At 32.1% G+C, this 16,475-nt stretch overlaps 1 protein-coding gene and 1 long non-coding RNA gene across 17 annotated transcripts in view; one reads left to right on the top strand and one right to left on the bottom strand.

The window, feature by feature from the left end:
* Positions 1 to 16,475, bottom strand: part of LOC116433269 (uncharacterized) — a 115,038-nt gene that overhangs the window by 3,138 nt on the left and 95,425 nt on the right. For 12 of the 14 annotated variants that reach the window (XM_076366510.1, XM_076366500.1, XM_076366505.1 and 9 more), the window contains 2 exons: positions 4,087 to 4,251; positions 49 to 306 (listed from right to left, as the gene is read on the bottom strand). In XM_076366510.1, the coding sequence (XP_076222625.1) occupies positions 49 to 306; positions 4,087 to 4,251 (423 nt within the window). Of the gene's footprint in view, positions 1 to 48; positions 307 to 4,086; positions 4,252 to 4,722; positions 4,894 to 10,793; positions 10,988 to 16,475 lie in introns of those variants that run through there. The other 2 variants (XM_076366543.1, XM_076366538.1) reach the window with 2 other exon arrangements.
* LOC116433271 (uncharacterized) lies at positions 4,859 to 8,233 on the top strand. Of its 3 annotated transcripts, none has more exons than XR_012998371.1 (5): positions 4,859 to 5,620; positions 6,157 to 6,272; positions 7,033 to 7,202; positions 7,277 to 7,522; positions 7,590 to 8,233. It is a non-coding gene; the product is annotated as an uncharacterized LOC116433271 (long non-coding RNA). The 3 variants fall into 3 exon arrangements; XR_012998380.1 differs by having other exon boundaries at positions 6,157 to 6,514; positions 7,036 to 7,202; XR_012998379.1 differs by having other exon boundaries at positions 6,157 to 6,514.

Here is a 16,475-nt window from a genome sequence, read left to right as displayed (position 1 = left end):
GTTATGTTACCCATGGTAAAAAATGGCCCCAGTGAAGGTATACCGTACCTGGAAGTAGATGACGCCCCGCGCCTTCCTGGAGGAGCTGTCGCTGTAGTAGGATAGCGTCTTTCTCTTCCGATCGAAGACGAACCACCGTTTGTTCCAGTGGTGGAACTTCTTGCTCATCTTCGACAGGTAACCGCTGCAACTGGTCGTGTCGACCGTGACATCGTGTATCAGGGGTAACTGGTGCCCGGCTGTCTCGATGTGATGCCTCAGGTCCAGGAACTCCGACTTGATGGGGAGGTATCTCGTGAGCGGCCTCTGCACAGGTCCATAAATCACTGAATTTACAAGCGTGAAACGAAGCGACCGGTTAACCGATTAAGTCCCAGTGATCTATTAATAGATCACTCTAAATCGTTATGTATTTTTCGAGATTCGATGAGTACCTTATTGTTGTATCACTAATACACAAATTTATTTTACGATTTCAAAACAATTAGTTTAACATGGGTCAAATTTGACCCAAGGTAGTTCCAGTATTAAGATCCATTTGTACATATATTCCAACAATAATAAATATTTTATTTCCCAAAAGCCTTGTCACCATTTAAATGCTAGCAATACGATAATTCCAAAATGGGTCAAATTTGACCCATGGTAGTTTTAATATTAAAATCTATTTGTACATATATTCCAACAATAATTTGCATTATACATTAAATATTAAAATATGGATTACATATTAAACACTGTGGTTCTACTGTTAAGAGACAATAAAGATATTGTTTAATACAAATGGAAAAAGTGTTATTTATTTTTCTTAATATATTTCCCTTATCGACTGAAAGAGAAAAACATGTCGATAATACCAAAGAAAAAATATCAGTGTCGAATGATATATTATTTCGCACAGCGCTTCACTTTATTTTCAGTCACATGTGTGTCTCGCAGAATGAAATATCACAAGTTTGTAACAGAGCACTCAGAAAATAGTCTTATTCAAAAGACAGTGAAAATACTGTTGTCTTTTTCTTTTGAAATACTTTCGTTTACTTTGGCTCAACTGGTTCCCACTCCGCCACAGAGTACTTTAAATACTACTTTAAATATAAAACTATAGAAAACATAAAATGTTATTAAATATAATCTGTTTTGAGTTTATTTTTACTATATAAATAGTAAGAGTTCACGAATCAAGATTATCAACTACAAATTTTCAATAAAAAACAAATATTTTATTTTCCAAAATTCCATTTTAAAATATTTTTGTCTATTCAAAATATTTTTCCCTTAAATATTACTTAACTCTGATTCTCGTTTGCTCTATAGGATGAGGGAAAGACAGCCAGTTCACGGAAATGAAGAAAGCCTACCAGTCGACGTTTAACGTTCTTTTCAATTTAGACGCGTCAAGGAGAAACGTTTATTTTTATGATTGAAGCGCGTGTATTGAGAGCCTCGCACCGAGGATTTGTAAAACTCGACAGCTGTCCGTTTCATCGAGTACGTGTCTGGGAAGAATATTTGACACTGTCAAATTAGGTGTACAACACTTCATAACCTACAACATTTTAAATGAAATGATAATATATTCTCAAGAAGCAGAATTTTACTGAAGACAGGTCTAAATGTTCCTTGCTAATTTCTAATTCCTCATTTCTTCTTTTAGATTTACTGTGAAGGTACAAACGTTTCTTTAAGGAACGGAAGAAACTGATTTAGTAATACTTAAAATATATGCTAATTGAAATCTTAACACTATGTTTATCGAAGGTGTCAAAAGACATTTCAACTTAAAATTATTTTTTCTGATCGATCATTTTGCCTCAATTGATTTTTCGACATTTCTTATAGATGATTTTATAGTTATTGGAAAAGTCGAGAAGTCAATTCAGAATATATGACTACACTTGGAAAATAGTTTTAAGTATAAATTTCAGAAGGTATCCTCTTTGATGATAAATTCACACTTATAGTTTTCGTAAAGAAATATTTAAAAGACGGTTCAAGTGCTGGGTAGTTCTAGTATTAACGCTTTGCAAACGAGAGGCACACAGTGGTTTGGTTTGATACAGCAAAATTACAGTTTAATGTACATAACCCTCTACGGGTTGAATTGTTCATAATTATAATAAAATCTGTGCAGTACAAAATTAATAAACATCCACAAACGAATATATCTTGTAACTTTCAAGTTACAATGACAAACTTTCATACCTGAGCGTGTAAAAGTTTAAGTTAACTGATTACTCAATTTTATTCACCACTTTGAGTGCGAAATGAAATAAATTAACATGCCAATATACTGATATGTGACTTCGAAGCATTAAAATAGAGTAGTTCTATCCCTTGATTTCTATTATTTGTATTAATGTTTATTGAAAATTGTTTTGCAAGATGTATTCTTCATTTTTTAATGAAATATCAATGGTAAATTTTTATATCTTATATTAATTTAAGTATATATAAAAAATAGTACATACAACAAATGGTTTAATACAGCAACGTTAAAATAGAATAGTTCAGACAAACAAAGCTTTAGACAGAAGTTGTAAAGCATAGAGTCAAACATATGGTGGTTATATCTTTTTTATATTATGGAAATATTATAAAGTTTCTTCAATGACAATGGATATTATTTTATTTCATATAAATAAAGAAATAGAATTAATTTGTAGAAAATTTGTATTTTTGAAAAAAAAATAATTTTGTAGAGACCACTTCAATGATAAAAATAAATTATTTAAATAAACTTTATTCGCAACATCCTTCGTTTCACCAATTAATTCAGAAAAACGTTTAAAATCAGCCACGTATGCACATCAATTAATCATTTAACATGTTTTCAATAATTAAAAGTTTAACAATAGTTTGAAACTTCATAAATCCTTTAACATGTTTGTCAACTGTTTTCAATTGAAACACTGAACTAGTGTTTCATTAACCATATTAATTGAAACTTAATATTTTTTAATATATTCAACTAAATTCCAATACTATATTATTTAAATTTATTCTGTAAATTTGTTTAAATGTTACAAACATGAGGAACAACAAGTAGGAAACAACTTTCATTGTTACAACAAGGAAGAATGAATCTTTTCATTCTAAATGCATTACATGACTTATACATTCGACAGTCATGTATCTCAATTGATTTTGTAATGACGTTTTTCCATTATTATCTGCACGGTAATCGACGATTGGAAAAGCTATTGGAATACCGTAACGACCGTGACACGTCATTTGTGATCAATGACGTAAAGGCTACTTTGAAGCCTGAGCTCATCATGATCTTTACTGTTTGATGATTTTGCAGAATATAAATAGCTAGTTATAAATACCCTATGCACAATACAGATAACAACGTGGACGTTCTCTCATTCCCTATGAGAATCTAATTAAGATGTTAAATAATTTATGGCACTTGTGTGTTACATGGACTAATTATTTTTTAAGAAATAAAATATTAATAATAGTGATAGTAATAATGATGATAGAAATAGTAATAGTAATACTAATACTAATGATGATGACGATGACGATGACGATGACGATGACGATGACGATGACGATGACGATGACGATGACGATGATGATGATGATAATGATAATGATGACAGTAAAAAATTTATTAATCTGTTATAATATTAAACAAATACAAACCATCATTTAACCTAAATGACTGATCAACGTAACTTTCAGTCACGAAATAAAGATACTTTGTATAGTATGTTAGTATCAAATATACATATATTAATTATTGTATATTTTAAGTTATATTATATAACGTTAGCTTCATCAGTAATTTTAATCTTACCTTCTCAAATGTAACACCGATGAATTGCTGAGATTGTGCTGATTAAAATGAGCCCAAACACGATAGGAATCGGACTACTTTTCCGATTTCATGGAAACGAGCCTTAATTTTGTTAATTACACGAAATCGAAAAAGTAGTCCGATTCCTATCGTGTTTGGGTTCATTTTAATCAGCACAATCTCAGTAATTCAACAACACTATATTTGATAAGACAAGGTTAAAATTACAAATTATTAAATTAAGTATAAAAATTGCATTGGAAGAAGGTCTGGCCTACCTGCAGTTTTGCCTTTTCACGATGTTTGACTGGTTGCAGTGGTCCAAGGGTGTCCATCTCGCTGGAGGTTTGTGAAAGAGGACGACTTCCGTTTCCGTCGATTATTCCTCCACTGTTGTTACTGAGTCTTTCGCCTTCCATTGATGTTCTTCGGTCGTCTCTCATCTGCAGCAACGAACAAACGACAGTGTTCAATTGACAGGTGTACAATTTACATGTAACACTGGATAAGAACTGAAAATGTTTAATACTAATGTTTAAACGATCACAATTCAATATGGCGACTGATTCACAAAGTATCATATCGTTTCGAGTACAATGTTCATCATAATATAATTTTATAATGTTTATCATAGCATAATTTTATAATGTATAATGTTTATCATATTATAATTTTATAGTGTATGTTTATCATAGTATAATTTTATAATGTATAATGTTTATCATATTATAATTTTATAGTGTATGTTTATCATAGTATAATTTTATAACGTATAATGTTTATCATAATATAATTTTATAATGTATATTGTTTATCATAGCATAATTTTATAATTTATAATGTTTATCATAGTATAATTTTACAATTTATAATGCTTACCACAGTATGATCATTGTATCAGCAGAAATCGCACAAAATCTTGAAAATCTTTCTAACCGAACAATACTGGTAGAGGTGCATGTTCGCTTCTAGCCACGGTTATATTTATAAATCTCAATGCGAAGAACAGGGAGCTGCAGTTGTTTACGCGTCTTGTTTGAAAATCGCTTCGGTCAACAGAGATACAGCTGATTTCCTAATATTCCCTTAAAAAGACGCACAAATGCATTTCGGTATAGTAATCTCTGAATTAAAATATAAAATTTCATAATTTCTTAGAAGTTCTTGGTATTACTTATTTCATTAATTGGGATTAATTGGAAGTATTATTTATTCCAGTAATTAGAAGTATTATTTATTTCATTAATTGGAATTAATTACTGAGCGACGTTAACTTGTAAAGAAAAAGTTGTTCATAATCAAGCCCCCCATAACATACTCCAAGATCATCATTTATTTCATATAAATATTTCACATATTGATATCAAATCAATAAATGATGACAGTCATCATCAATCATCATCGACAAAAAATATCATTTATAATGTTAATTTACATATAATTCTCTTTTTTAAAAATTTTCTAAAAAAACCCAGGTTAGGGACACACGAACTTTGGTTAACAATTTGTCTCGCGAATTTCCATTTCGCAGCGCGAAACGCCGGGAATTAATGGATTGCTAGAAATAACTCAAACTGCCGCCGGTTCTCGGTCTGCAGCGCGCCGTTAAGCACGGTTAACGAGAAAAATTTGTGCGATGAAGCGGGCGACGAGGGCCGCGTGGGTGAGAACGCCGATGCGTCTTTTGTCTTCGTTCGCCCAGTCGTTCGAGGGACCAGCGGTGATTTTTCGTTCAAACGGAGACCCGCTGATTGACCCTTTGTGCTCGGATGTTCTTTGTTATTAGAAGTATTCGACGTTTTCCAGTAAGGTGTAAGTGAGATTTTTTGAAACTAACTTGAAGTCGGTGACATTAGGGGACAAAGCTGTTTTATATTATATTTTAAATTATATTTTATTATAAATTGTATTTTATTATAAATTGTATTTTATTATAAATTTTATTGTAAATTATAAGTATTATTGTAAATTATAAACTTTACTGTAAGTTATATTTTATTGTAAATTATATTTTATTATGAATTATATTTTGTTATAAGTTTTATGGTAAACTATATTTTATTATAAATTATATTTAAAATTTAGTAATTAAATACACTGTAATTTCACCTTGAATTAATGAAATTAATTAAAATAGTTCTAGTGTTAAATATTAAAATTAAATAATTTTGCAAAGGTTAACCCTTGAATATTAGAACTACTAGACGGGTCCACAATGACCCATACCTCATTTCTACTTTCATAATTATTGAAATCCTTCAAAAAATTATTAAAATTAATGATTTATTAATGTACAGATTAAAATATAACTTAATTGTTATCTTAATCGACTTCTATGGTTTCTATAGGAAAATGTTTAAAAATTAATTCAAGTGGCAGTTCACTATTTTCAAGACATCAGACTGTCATACCCAGATATGAAGTCAACAATGTATAGTTGAAACAAATTAATGAAAAAATATAGGTAAACTGAGAAACAAATTTATTTTATACAAATATTTCATATACTGATGCATTATGAAACTGAATATTACATGTAACACTTTGTAACTTGATTATGTTGAATCAAATGGTGACTGAAAGTCATCTCTTGAGTACAAGGGTTAGAGCTAACCTTAAAATCAAACATCTCATGTGTTACAACCTAATAATATGCCCAGAATATCAATGTTTCCATAAACAATGCAAAATAGTATTCGTCAACAGGTAATTCCACACGAAATACAATAAACTTTGTAATTCTGTTACATTAAAAACCAAATCGTCAAAAGGCTGACTAAGAATCCACCCCTCAAGTGCAGAATTTTATAATCTTTACTGGAAGAGTTGAGAAGTCAATTCAGCATATACGATTATAAAACTAACTAACCAAGCGTACAGAAATTACCTACACAACACATACACTTATACAAAACTTTATAATTTCAGTATGTCAAATCAAATGGCAACTGAAAACCCTCTCGACTGCAAAGGGTCAAACCACAACGTTACCTCTCTAGAACAATCTACTATTCATTCCACTAGTAAACCGAAGTCTCTCCACGACTTAACACACAGGAACGCCATTGTCGACTCTAATCTAAACACAAGTCCATCCATCACACTGTGCTACGAATGTTCCGTAGTCCATTACTATCATCAGCAACGTCAACAATGCCACTTTCGCTGTTTGTCTCCCCAGTAACCTATCAAAACAACACGATTACCTCATTCTCTCCATCAAGCAGGTCCAATCGTCAACCTGTTGCATGTCAAACTGTTGACTCAGTCTACAAACTATGAAAGAGGATGCACTCAGAAGTGGCAGCAGGGTGCAAACACGAGTCAACATACAAAGGATAAAGGCGATAGAAAAAGAAGACGTGCATAGGGTAACAGTGAAAATAAAAAAAAGGCAAGTCACACAATCACTTAGTTTATAGAGTAAATTATATATCTCCCTCAATCTTAAACATATTAAGTCCACAGAAATATTTAAAGCCTGCTTATGAGTGACGCTGGAGACATCTCGTACATAATATATATACATTACAATCGTATACATTTAAACCGAATCCTAAACACATTAGCAAATGTCAAAACGTTCCAAGACGCAGTCTAAGACCACAAAAGAGGACGCATTCAGAATTACTATCAAAGTGCAAACGCAACATCCAAAGAACGAAGGCGAAGAGAAGTAAACATACACAGAATAACATTGTAAATAAAAAAAAGGCAAGTCAAATAATCACTTACTCGTCTCCTACGAACATGCTTCTTCTTAGACCTGTTCTTCATGTAGCTAATCCACATAAGGGACATCCTGATCAAGCCTTAGCTGTCTACACTCCGGAAGCCAAAGGGGAACAGAAAGATGCACAAGAGAGGTACGAACTGCTCCAAGGAAATCTTTGTCTACCCGAGTCGAATGGATACTCCTCTATTGTCTAAGAGCTATTGTCCGTTGCCGTGGGCCCTCGGCTGCGAACGCCACTCCTGGAGAGTCCTCGCGCGAACGACGAGCGACGGGGACGAACTGGTGTCGGCGGACGAACGTTCACCGGTGTTATTCGCAAGTTGAAATGCGACGCGGCGACGGAACGCCCCACCGCCGACTCTGTGTCCGGCGACGGGACGTCTTTTTGCGCGCGGGAAACCGTGGCATTCATTCATATCGGTGCGCGAATCGTGCCGGTGACCGTGCGTCTCTTCGGCGAAAAGGGACACGCGGGACGGGCCGTTGATGAGCGGCTCTTCTGCGTAGCAGGGGCCATTTTTGATGAGTATTAGGGCAAATGTGAATTTTAAAATGATTTTATAATGTTGAATCAGATACGGTATTGAAATCTTGTTATTAGATTTTTAATTTACATGCTCCTCCATAATTAATTTGTATACTCCTAGTAGTGTATTACAGTTTACAATAAATAATAAAATTATGATATATTTTATTGAATTATTGAAGTTTATTGTAAATTATATTTTATTAGAAGTTTTATTGTAAATTATATTTTATTAGAAGTTTTATTATAAGTTATATTTTATTTATTTATTTCATAATAGTTCTATTATTAACTATTATTCTGAACCACTCATATGCAGATCCTCTTTTAACTGAATACTGTGATTGAAATGTTTGAGCTTGTGGCATGAACCTTGTAGAAAATACCCCAGGGTCAGTTTACTCACATGCCAGCATTATATTAATTAAATTCATGGAGGCATACCACTATGAATATGTAAACGAACTGACTCAAGAATCATTATTATGTTTCTGCGAAAATATACAACTTGACCATTTTGTTGATAGTCACTCAGTTCAATGCAGCAAAATTATAAAATTCAATACTCAATAATAAATATTATAACACAATAAAATGTAAAAAAATAGTTCTATTCCTTAATTTACATATAAATCTTCTTTATAATAATTAATTGCAAAAAATGACACCGACATTTCATTAGAAAACAACAAACATTCAGAAATATACAAATTGACCATTTTGTTGATAGTCATTGTATCATCATCGACATCATCATCATCATCATCGACATCATCATCATCATCATCGACATCATCATCATCATCATCATCATCATCATCATCATCATCATCATCATCATCATCATCATCATCGACAAAAAATGTTAATTATTATTTTAATTTACATACAATTCTCCTTTCTACCAATTCCAAAAAATGTCACCATTTCGAACACCCATAACAACAATAGTTCCCAATACAGGTATGAAAATTAATTTATTATTAACAATTTTTCCGCCTTCCCTGGCAATTGTCCGCGCCTCACAGGTTGGAGACCGAACGACTCCAAAGAATCTCGTTCCGAGTGAATGCATCGCGATTCAACAGAGCCAGCGTGCATGTCATAAACTCCGAACAATCGAGCACTATTGCACGCAAGCACGCATTCTTCTGATATTCTCGTTCGACATTGAGCCGTCTTGTAATCTCTCCCGCGCTTTCCCCGGTAACTCGCGGACCAACTATTCGATCAACAACGAGGTCCGGTTTCGGCGTGGGATTCTTTTCTCCGCCGTGAGTAATTCGTTGGGTTGCCCGGAAAGTTCCTGTCGATTTTTGGTAGGTGGCGTATGGTGACGTAAATTTCACCAATTTTGGAAATATTGTTTTGCAAACATTTTAATGATGACAAGGATTTTGGGAAATAGGATGTTAATATGTCTGAAAATTATTGGTGGAATATATGTAGAAATGGATTTTAATACTGAAACTACCATGGGTCAAATTTGACCCATTTTGGAAATATTGTTCATCATCAAAATAGGATTACAATCGGAAAATAAAATATTAATATGATCGCTAATTATTGTTGGAATACATGTACAAATGGATTTTAATACTGAAACTATCATGGGTCAAATTTGACCCATTTTGGAAATATTGTTATCCAAATATTTAAAAAATGTTAAGGCTTTTGGGAAATAAGATATTAATTATTGTTGGAATGTATGTACAAATGGATCTTAATACTGAAACTACCATGGGTCAAATTTGACTCACGTTGAACTAATTGTTTAAGTATTTAAATGACGACAATGCTTTCGTGAAAAATCGTAAAATAAATTTGTGTATTTGTATGATACAATAGTAAGGGACTCATCAAATCTCGAAAAATATATTGATATGTTTATATATAATATATAAATTATTTATATATATATATTTAAAATACATTTCTCGAAGGGAGACACCGGATCCTCGCCGCGGATTTTCCCTAATAACCGCACATTCTGGGCCAAACGTTTTCGTCGCCGAACGTATATTTTCGTAATGACACTCGTATCTAGGCCGAGTCGCGTAAACTTTGTAGCGCTATGAAATGGTCCTTGAAGGTTAACGGACCGACGAGCCGTCCGTAAATTCGGACTTTTTATTCGCAACGTGAAATCGTCCAGGAATTTAATGGGAAATCTCAGATGTGGATTTTTAACATTTTTTGTGGAGAACAGTGCGAATGTTTGGAGGTGGGAATTTTGTGGGTGTTATTGTTATAGGTTAATTGGGGTTTGTGAATTTTTTTAGATGTTTTTATTTAGAAATATAATTTTTTAGTGTATAATTAATGAAATCTTAAATTTTGATTTTTAACATTTTTTTGTAGAGAAAAATCTGAATGTCTTTCAGTGGAAACATTGTGAATGTTTGTTAATTATTGTTTATTAATTATAGGTTAATTAGGATTCCTGAATTTTTTTACTTAATTTTATTTTAAAATACAATTGTTAGTGTTCGTAGATTAACATTTTCCAAGTCTATAAATAAGGAAATCTCAAATGTGGATGTTAATTATTTATTAAGAAACAGTTCCTTTATTTTTTGACCTACTAATTAACGTAATTAATTTTAATAAAAAATTATATTAAAAATATATTATAATCAATATTCAATGATCGATTCAGAAATGTACATTTTCTATTTTCACTGAAATTTTTCAAACAGCTTCTCGTGTCCGGATAAATATATTCCCAGTGTATATTTTAAACATATTCACTAACGAAAACACACAGTATCTTTCTGGCGATTCGTTTTCCGACTGGAAACTAATTTCCCGTCAGTCTATATTTTATTTTTATATTCGCTCGAATTTATCGGAATTTTTTCGTGTCACGTTCGTTCGGCAGTTACATTTTTTTCGAGTTTCTCCGTCGGCCACGCTTCTATTAAAAAAAGGAGGAAAAATACATTTGAAATTTTAGTATGTTACACTGACAATTTATTTCTTATTTTATTGTTTCAATTTTTATGTTAAGTTTAATGTTAATGACAGAATGTTTTTTTATTTATTTTTATTTATTATAAATATATTGTTAGTATATAAAAAATATATATTTTATAATATATTATATTATTATTATTATTAGTCTATAAAATATATACATTTTATAATATATTATATTATTGTTGTTGTTGTTGTTGTTGTTATTATTATTAGTATATGATATATATATATTTTTTATAATACATTATTGTATTTGTTTATTTTATACAATAAATATTAACATTATATACAATTCCCACTGCTTCATTAAATATAGTAAAAATAATTATCCATTTACAATTACAAAAATAATTATTACTTCCATTATATACAATTTCCACTACGTCAATAAACAAAATAAAAATTATTTTCACATAAACATTTTTATCACAATTAACCTTCATCACACCCAATATCCACTATTCCCTCAACAACAAAACCAATCACTATTATCATTATAAACAATTTCCACTGCTTCATTAAGTATAGTAAAAATAATTGTCCATTTACAATTACAAAAACAATTACTAATCTCATCATACACAATTTCCACTACCTCATCAAACAATATAACAATTGCTTTTACATAAACATTTTCATATCACAATTAACCTACAACCTTCATCACACCCAATATTCATTGTTCCCTCAACAACAAAACCAATCACTATTCCCACTGCACACAATTCACCGGTACAAAAGTGCACGTGTTTGTTTATCCTAGACCTGACTCAATTCCCAACGCGACGTGCGGTCCGCGATCAGGGACACGTTTCCATCGTTACCGGCCGAGTGGTGGGGGGCTGCGGAGGCCGGCGTCGGAATGGAACGAGAATCAGGAAAAGATCTTTGCTCGTGGCATCGTTCGCGCTATTCTTTACGGGCCGCCGGCACCAGGAATACTCTTTTCGATTACGTGCCGAAATAAATAGAGGAGATGACTCTTTTTCCGGACCGAGGAAAAAAATAACTCGACACGTCCGCGGTCACGAGACTCGCCGGTCTCTGCACGCCATTTTAAGGAGAACTGCATCCGCGATTTACGACCTCCCGAGGCGTTTCTCGGTGCTGCTTGGGACTTGGGCTTGTGGGTCTGTGTATGCTGTGTTTCATGGTAATGGGTTGAGCTATGGGTTTATTATTGTTAATGTAGAATTATTTATAAAATTATATTTTTGGTTTCTTTTGTCTTTTTTTATATTATTATATTTTTATGTTATCTACTGTGTTTTGTTATATTATTAGAATTTATATAAGCCATAGTTTTTTTATGGTAATTTACCTATTTGGTTTTTATTATATTTGTGTAAATTGATTATTATTGTCACTTGTAAAATTATTTATAAAATTTCATTTTTATATTATCTACTGTATTTTTTTATATTATTAGAAACTCACAGAAATTTGGATAGTGCATAAAAATAATATAATAATATAATAAAATATAATATACTAATATTTATACTATTATATTATATATAATTTTAGATAGTATAATTTAGATAGTATCAGAAATTCACTGGTACTATCTTTGAGAAGGTACCGTTGACTTTACTGCAACAAAAATTTTCTTTACTGCATGTTTAATCTTATCTTCTTAATCATAGTACCGATGGGTTACTGACATTTTTCTGATTAAAATGAGTCCAAACACGTCGTAAATCGGACTACTTTTCCGGTTTCATGGAAACGAACATTAATTTCGTTAATTGCATGAAATCGGTAAAACTAGTCCGATTCCTATCGTGTTTGAGCTCATTTTAATAAGCAGAATCTCAATATTCCATCGGCACTGCGACTGAAAAGGTAAGTTCAAACAGGCAGCGAAGAAAATTTCAATTGCAGTAACTTTAATCTTATATCCTCAAACATAATACCAGTGAATTCCTGAGACTGCGCGGATTAAAATGAGTCCAAACACGACGGGAATCGGACTAGTTTTACACAACCTAGTGTAATTAATAAAATTAAAGGCTCGTTTCCATGAAATCGAAAAACTAGTCCGATTCCTATCGTGTTTGGGCTCATTTTAATCAGCAGAATCTCAATATTCCATCGGTACTGCAACTGAGAAGGTAAGTTCAAACAGGCAGCGAAGAAAATTTCAATTGCAGTAATTTTAACATAGTGCCAGTAAACTGCTGATTTCGCCCCGGATAAAGTGGAAAACGCAGGTTCCGTGAACGAGTTCAAGTATCTGCTGCGGTGTTTTCTAACTCGATTGAATCTGATTTAAGCGCATAAACCCCGCGGTTTATTAATCGCGCTTTATAGAGTCCTCTGCCAGAGGCGAACTGCTCGCCACTTAAATTAGCATTTTAAATGGCTGGTGCCAGCCTAGATAAGACCAGAACATTCAAACTTCGCCGGTATGACTTCCGAATCGAACGGCACCGCAGTCGCCGGCATTATCATCCGGCGAATCGACGAAAGGATTAGCGATGTCGGTTCATTAGGGAGTCGAAACCTGTCCGTGATCATCGGAACACGGGATTCTTGGAACAACGAGACATGCCTGGCTATCGGAAGCGTTGTTTTCGAAAAAGAACGGAAAAAGGCCCGAATGTACCGCTACTGCGCGGTGCTCGTGCTCGTGGATGTACAGGGTGGTTCAAAATTATATGTTATTATTGTTAGTGTAATGTATTTTTAGTTTTTCGTTGAATCGAGCAGAGGATGAATGGTTAGTTGAAAACTAAGTCAAATGTAAACGTACAATGTGGAAAATGCAATTGTAATTTTGAGTTAGTTTGTCGAGTATAGTGCCAATGAATTGCTGAGGTTGTGCTGATTAAAATGAGCCCAAACACGATAGGAATCGGACTAGTTTTTCCATTTCATGGAAACGAGCTTTTAATTCCGTGAATTACATTAAATCTGTAAAACTAGTCCGTTTCCTATCGTGTTTGGGCTCGTTTTAATCGGAAGAATCTCAACATTGCATCGGTATTATGATTGGGAAGGTAGGATTAAACATGTAACGAAGAAAATTTCATTTGTAGTAATTTTGACTTTACCTTCTCAAACATAGTGTCAGTGAATTGCTGAGATTGCGACGATTAAAATGAGTCCAAACACGACGGGAATCGGATTAGTTTTACCGATTTACACTTACACTTCAGTAATAATAAAGAATAATAAACTGATACAGTTTTAGGTTAGAAATTCAAAAGATGTCTTCTGACACTTCAGTGATAATAAATAATAATAAATTGATACAGTTTTAAGGTTAGTAATTCAAAAGAAGTCTTTTGACACCTTCGTTAGTAATAATGTTACAACTGAGAAGTTTTGGTAGCAATTAAGAGGGCTAGAGGTAATTTAGTCATTAGACCAATTGTTTTCGCGTCATGTTACGCGTTCAACATGGACTGAATCACCTAGCACTGAAATCCTCTTGGCGTCATTTAGATCTGTCTTCGTCTCATTAAGAGGCATGATGTTGCTCCACGACCCCGGATGGAATCATTGAATCCGTTAAGTACAATAGTCGTCGCCGGTTGTAATTAATCAAATTGGACTGTCTAAGGCAATGCCCGCGACGAACGATACTCTCGAATGCTTTCAAATGCACCTGATGACTCCTCGAATCATTAAAATTTCGCGACTGTCGTATGAGTCATTCAGAAGTCAATCGGTCGAGTGTGAAAAAGAAAACTTCAGAAAATTAATCGATTGACTTTTTTTTTCTTAAACCCATCGCTAGAAGTGATGGGTTTAAGCGTTTTTCACTTTTTGTTTGAGTGCAACGTGTATAGTGAAACCGTGGAAGACTCTAACCCATCGCTAGAAGTGATGGGTTTGAGCGTTTTCACTTTTTGTTTGAGTACAACGTGTATAGTGGAATTTTGGAAGATTCTGAAAAGGAAGATTGAGAAAATCAGTGTTTTGGCTGCTGAAATGATTGTATAATATATTCAGATGTGTAAATGAATAGCGATTTTTATTTATTTTGTAATTTATCTAAGTGAATAGAGCCTTTTATTTAATTTATGACTAATCTGAATAAATATAGTGACTTGTATTTATTATGTAATTAATTTAAATAAATAGTAATTTTTGTTTATTTTATAATTTATCTAAAGAAACAGTGACTTTTATTTAATTTATAATTAATGTAACTAAATAGTGATTTTTATTTATATTATAATTAATCTAACCAAACAGTGAATCTTAATTATTTCATAATTAATCTAACTAAATAGAGAATTTTATTTAATTTATAATTAATCTAAAGAAACAGTAACTTTTATTTATTTTGTAATTAATCTAATGAAGTAGTAGCTTTTAATTATTTTGTAATTAATCTAACAAACCAGTGAATTTTAATTATTTCATAATTAATCTAACTAAATACTGATTAATATTTAATTTATAATTAATCTAAATAATCAGTGACTCATTTATTTTATAATTGCACCACAACGTAAAACAGAGAAGCACCCTTATATTAGACATAATTATAACCGTATATCACATAGAATTATATAGAACTAATTAACAGTTAATTAAAATAACTAATTATCTAACGCTCCAATGAATCAAACTAAAAACGAGAAAATTTAATTAAAAAAACAAACCTAGCTAAACTTCATTAAAAAAAATTAATTACCTTATTTAATAAATAAATATTAATCAACCAAGTTTGTGTTTTAAGTCGAATCGAATTGAAGTTATAAAAGAGGCAGAGTCGATCGTACGTCTAACCGCTGAACTTTTATCGACGCCACGGTTGGCAGTAGATAAATATAGTGGCAGGCGTTTATTTGCTTTTTAGAGATAGAACATTTGTACTGGAGCTCTACAGTGACAATCGTACGGCCCAGAGAGATAATAGAATCTCGTTCGATTATCAATTCCTTCGATTGCTGCTTATCAGTAATATACGAACGTTTCGTTACTATTTTATTTCAGTTATAATTCTGAACCAGTTTTACGTTCAGTGTGTAAAATAAATGAGTTTCTTTAAATTAAGTATTACAAATTAAATTCAAGCAAAAATTAACATGATTAATTACATATTGCAAATTAAATTCAAGCAAAAATTAACATGATTAATTACATATTGCAAATTAAATTCAAGCAAAAATTAACAAGATTAATTATATGTTGCAAATTAAATTCAAGCAAAAATTAACATGATTAATTACATATTGCAAATTAAATTCAAGCAAAAATTAACAAGATTAATTAAGTAGTACACATTAAATTGAAGCAAAAATTAACAAAATTAATTAAGTATCACAGATTCAATTAAATTAACAAAATTAATGAAAGATTAGGTAAGAATAGTAAGAGTAGCAAGAGTAGCAAGAGTATCAAGAGTATCAAGAGCATCAAGAGTATCAAGAGCATCAAGAGTATCAAATGTATCAAGAGTATCAAGA

The sequence above is a fragment of the Nomia melanderi genome, chromosome 1 (assembly GCF_051020985.1).
Source record: "Nomia melanderi isolate GNS246 chromosome 1, iyNomMela1, whole genome shotgun sequence".
NCBI lineage: Eukaryota > Metazoa > Arthropoda > Insecta > Hymenoptera > Halictidae > Nomia > Nomia melanderi.
The sequence above is the reverse complement of the archived record's forward strand: the minus strand, read 5'-3'. Positions and strand labels throughout refer to the sequence as shown.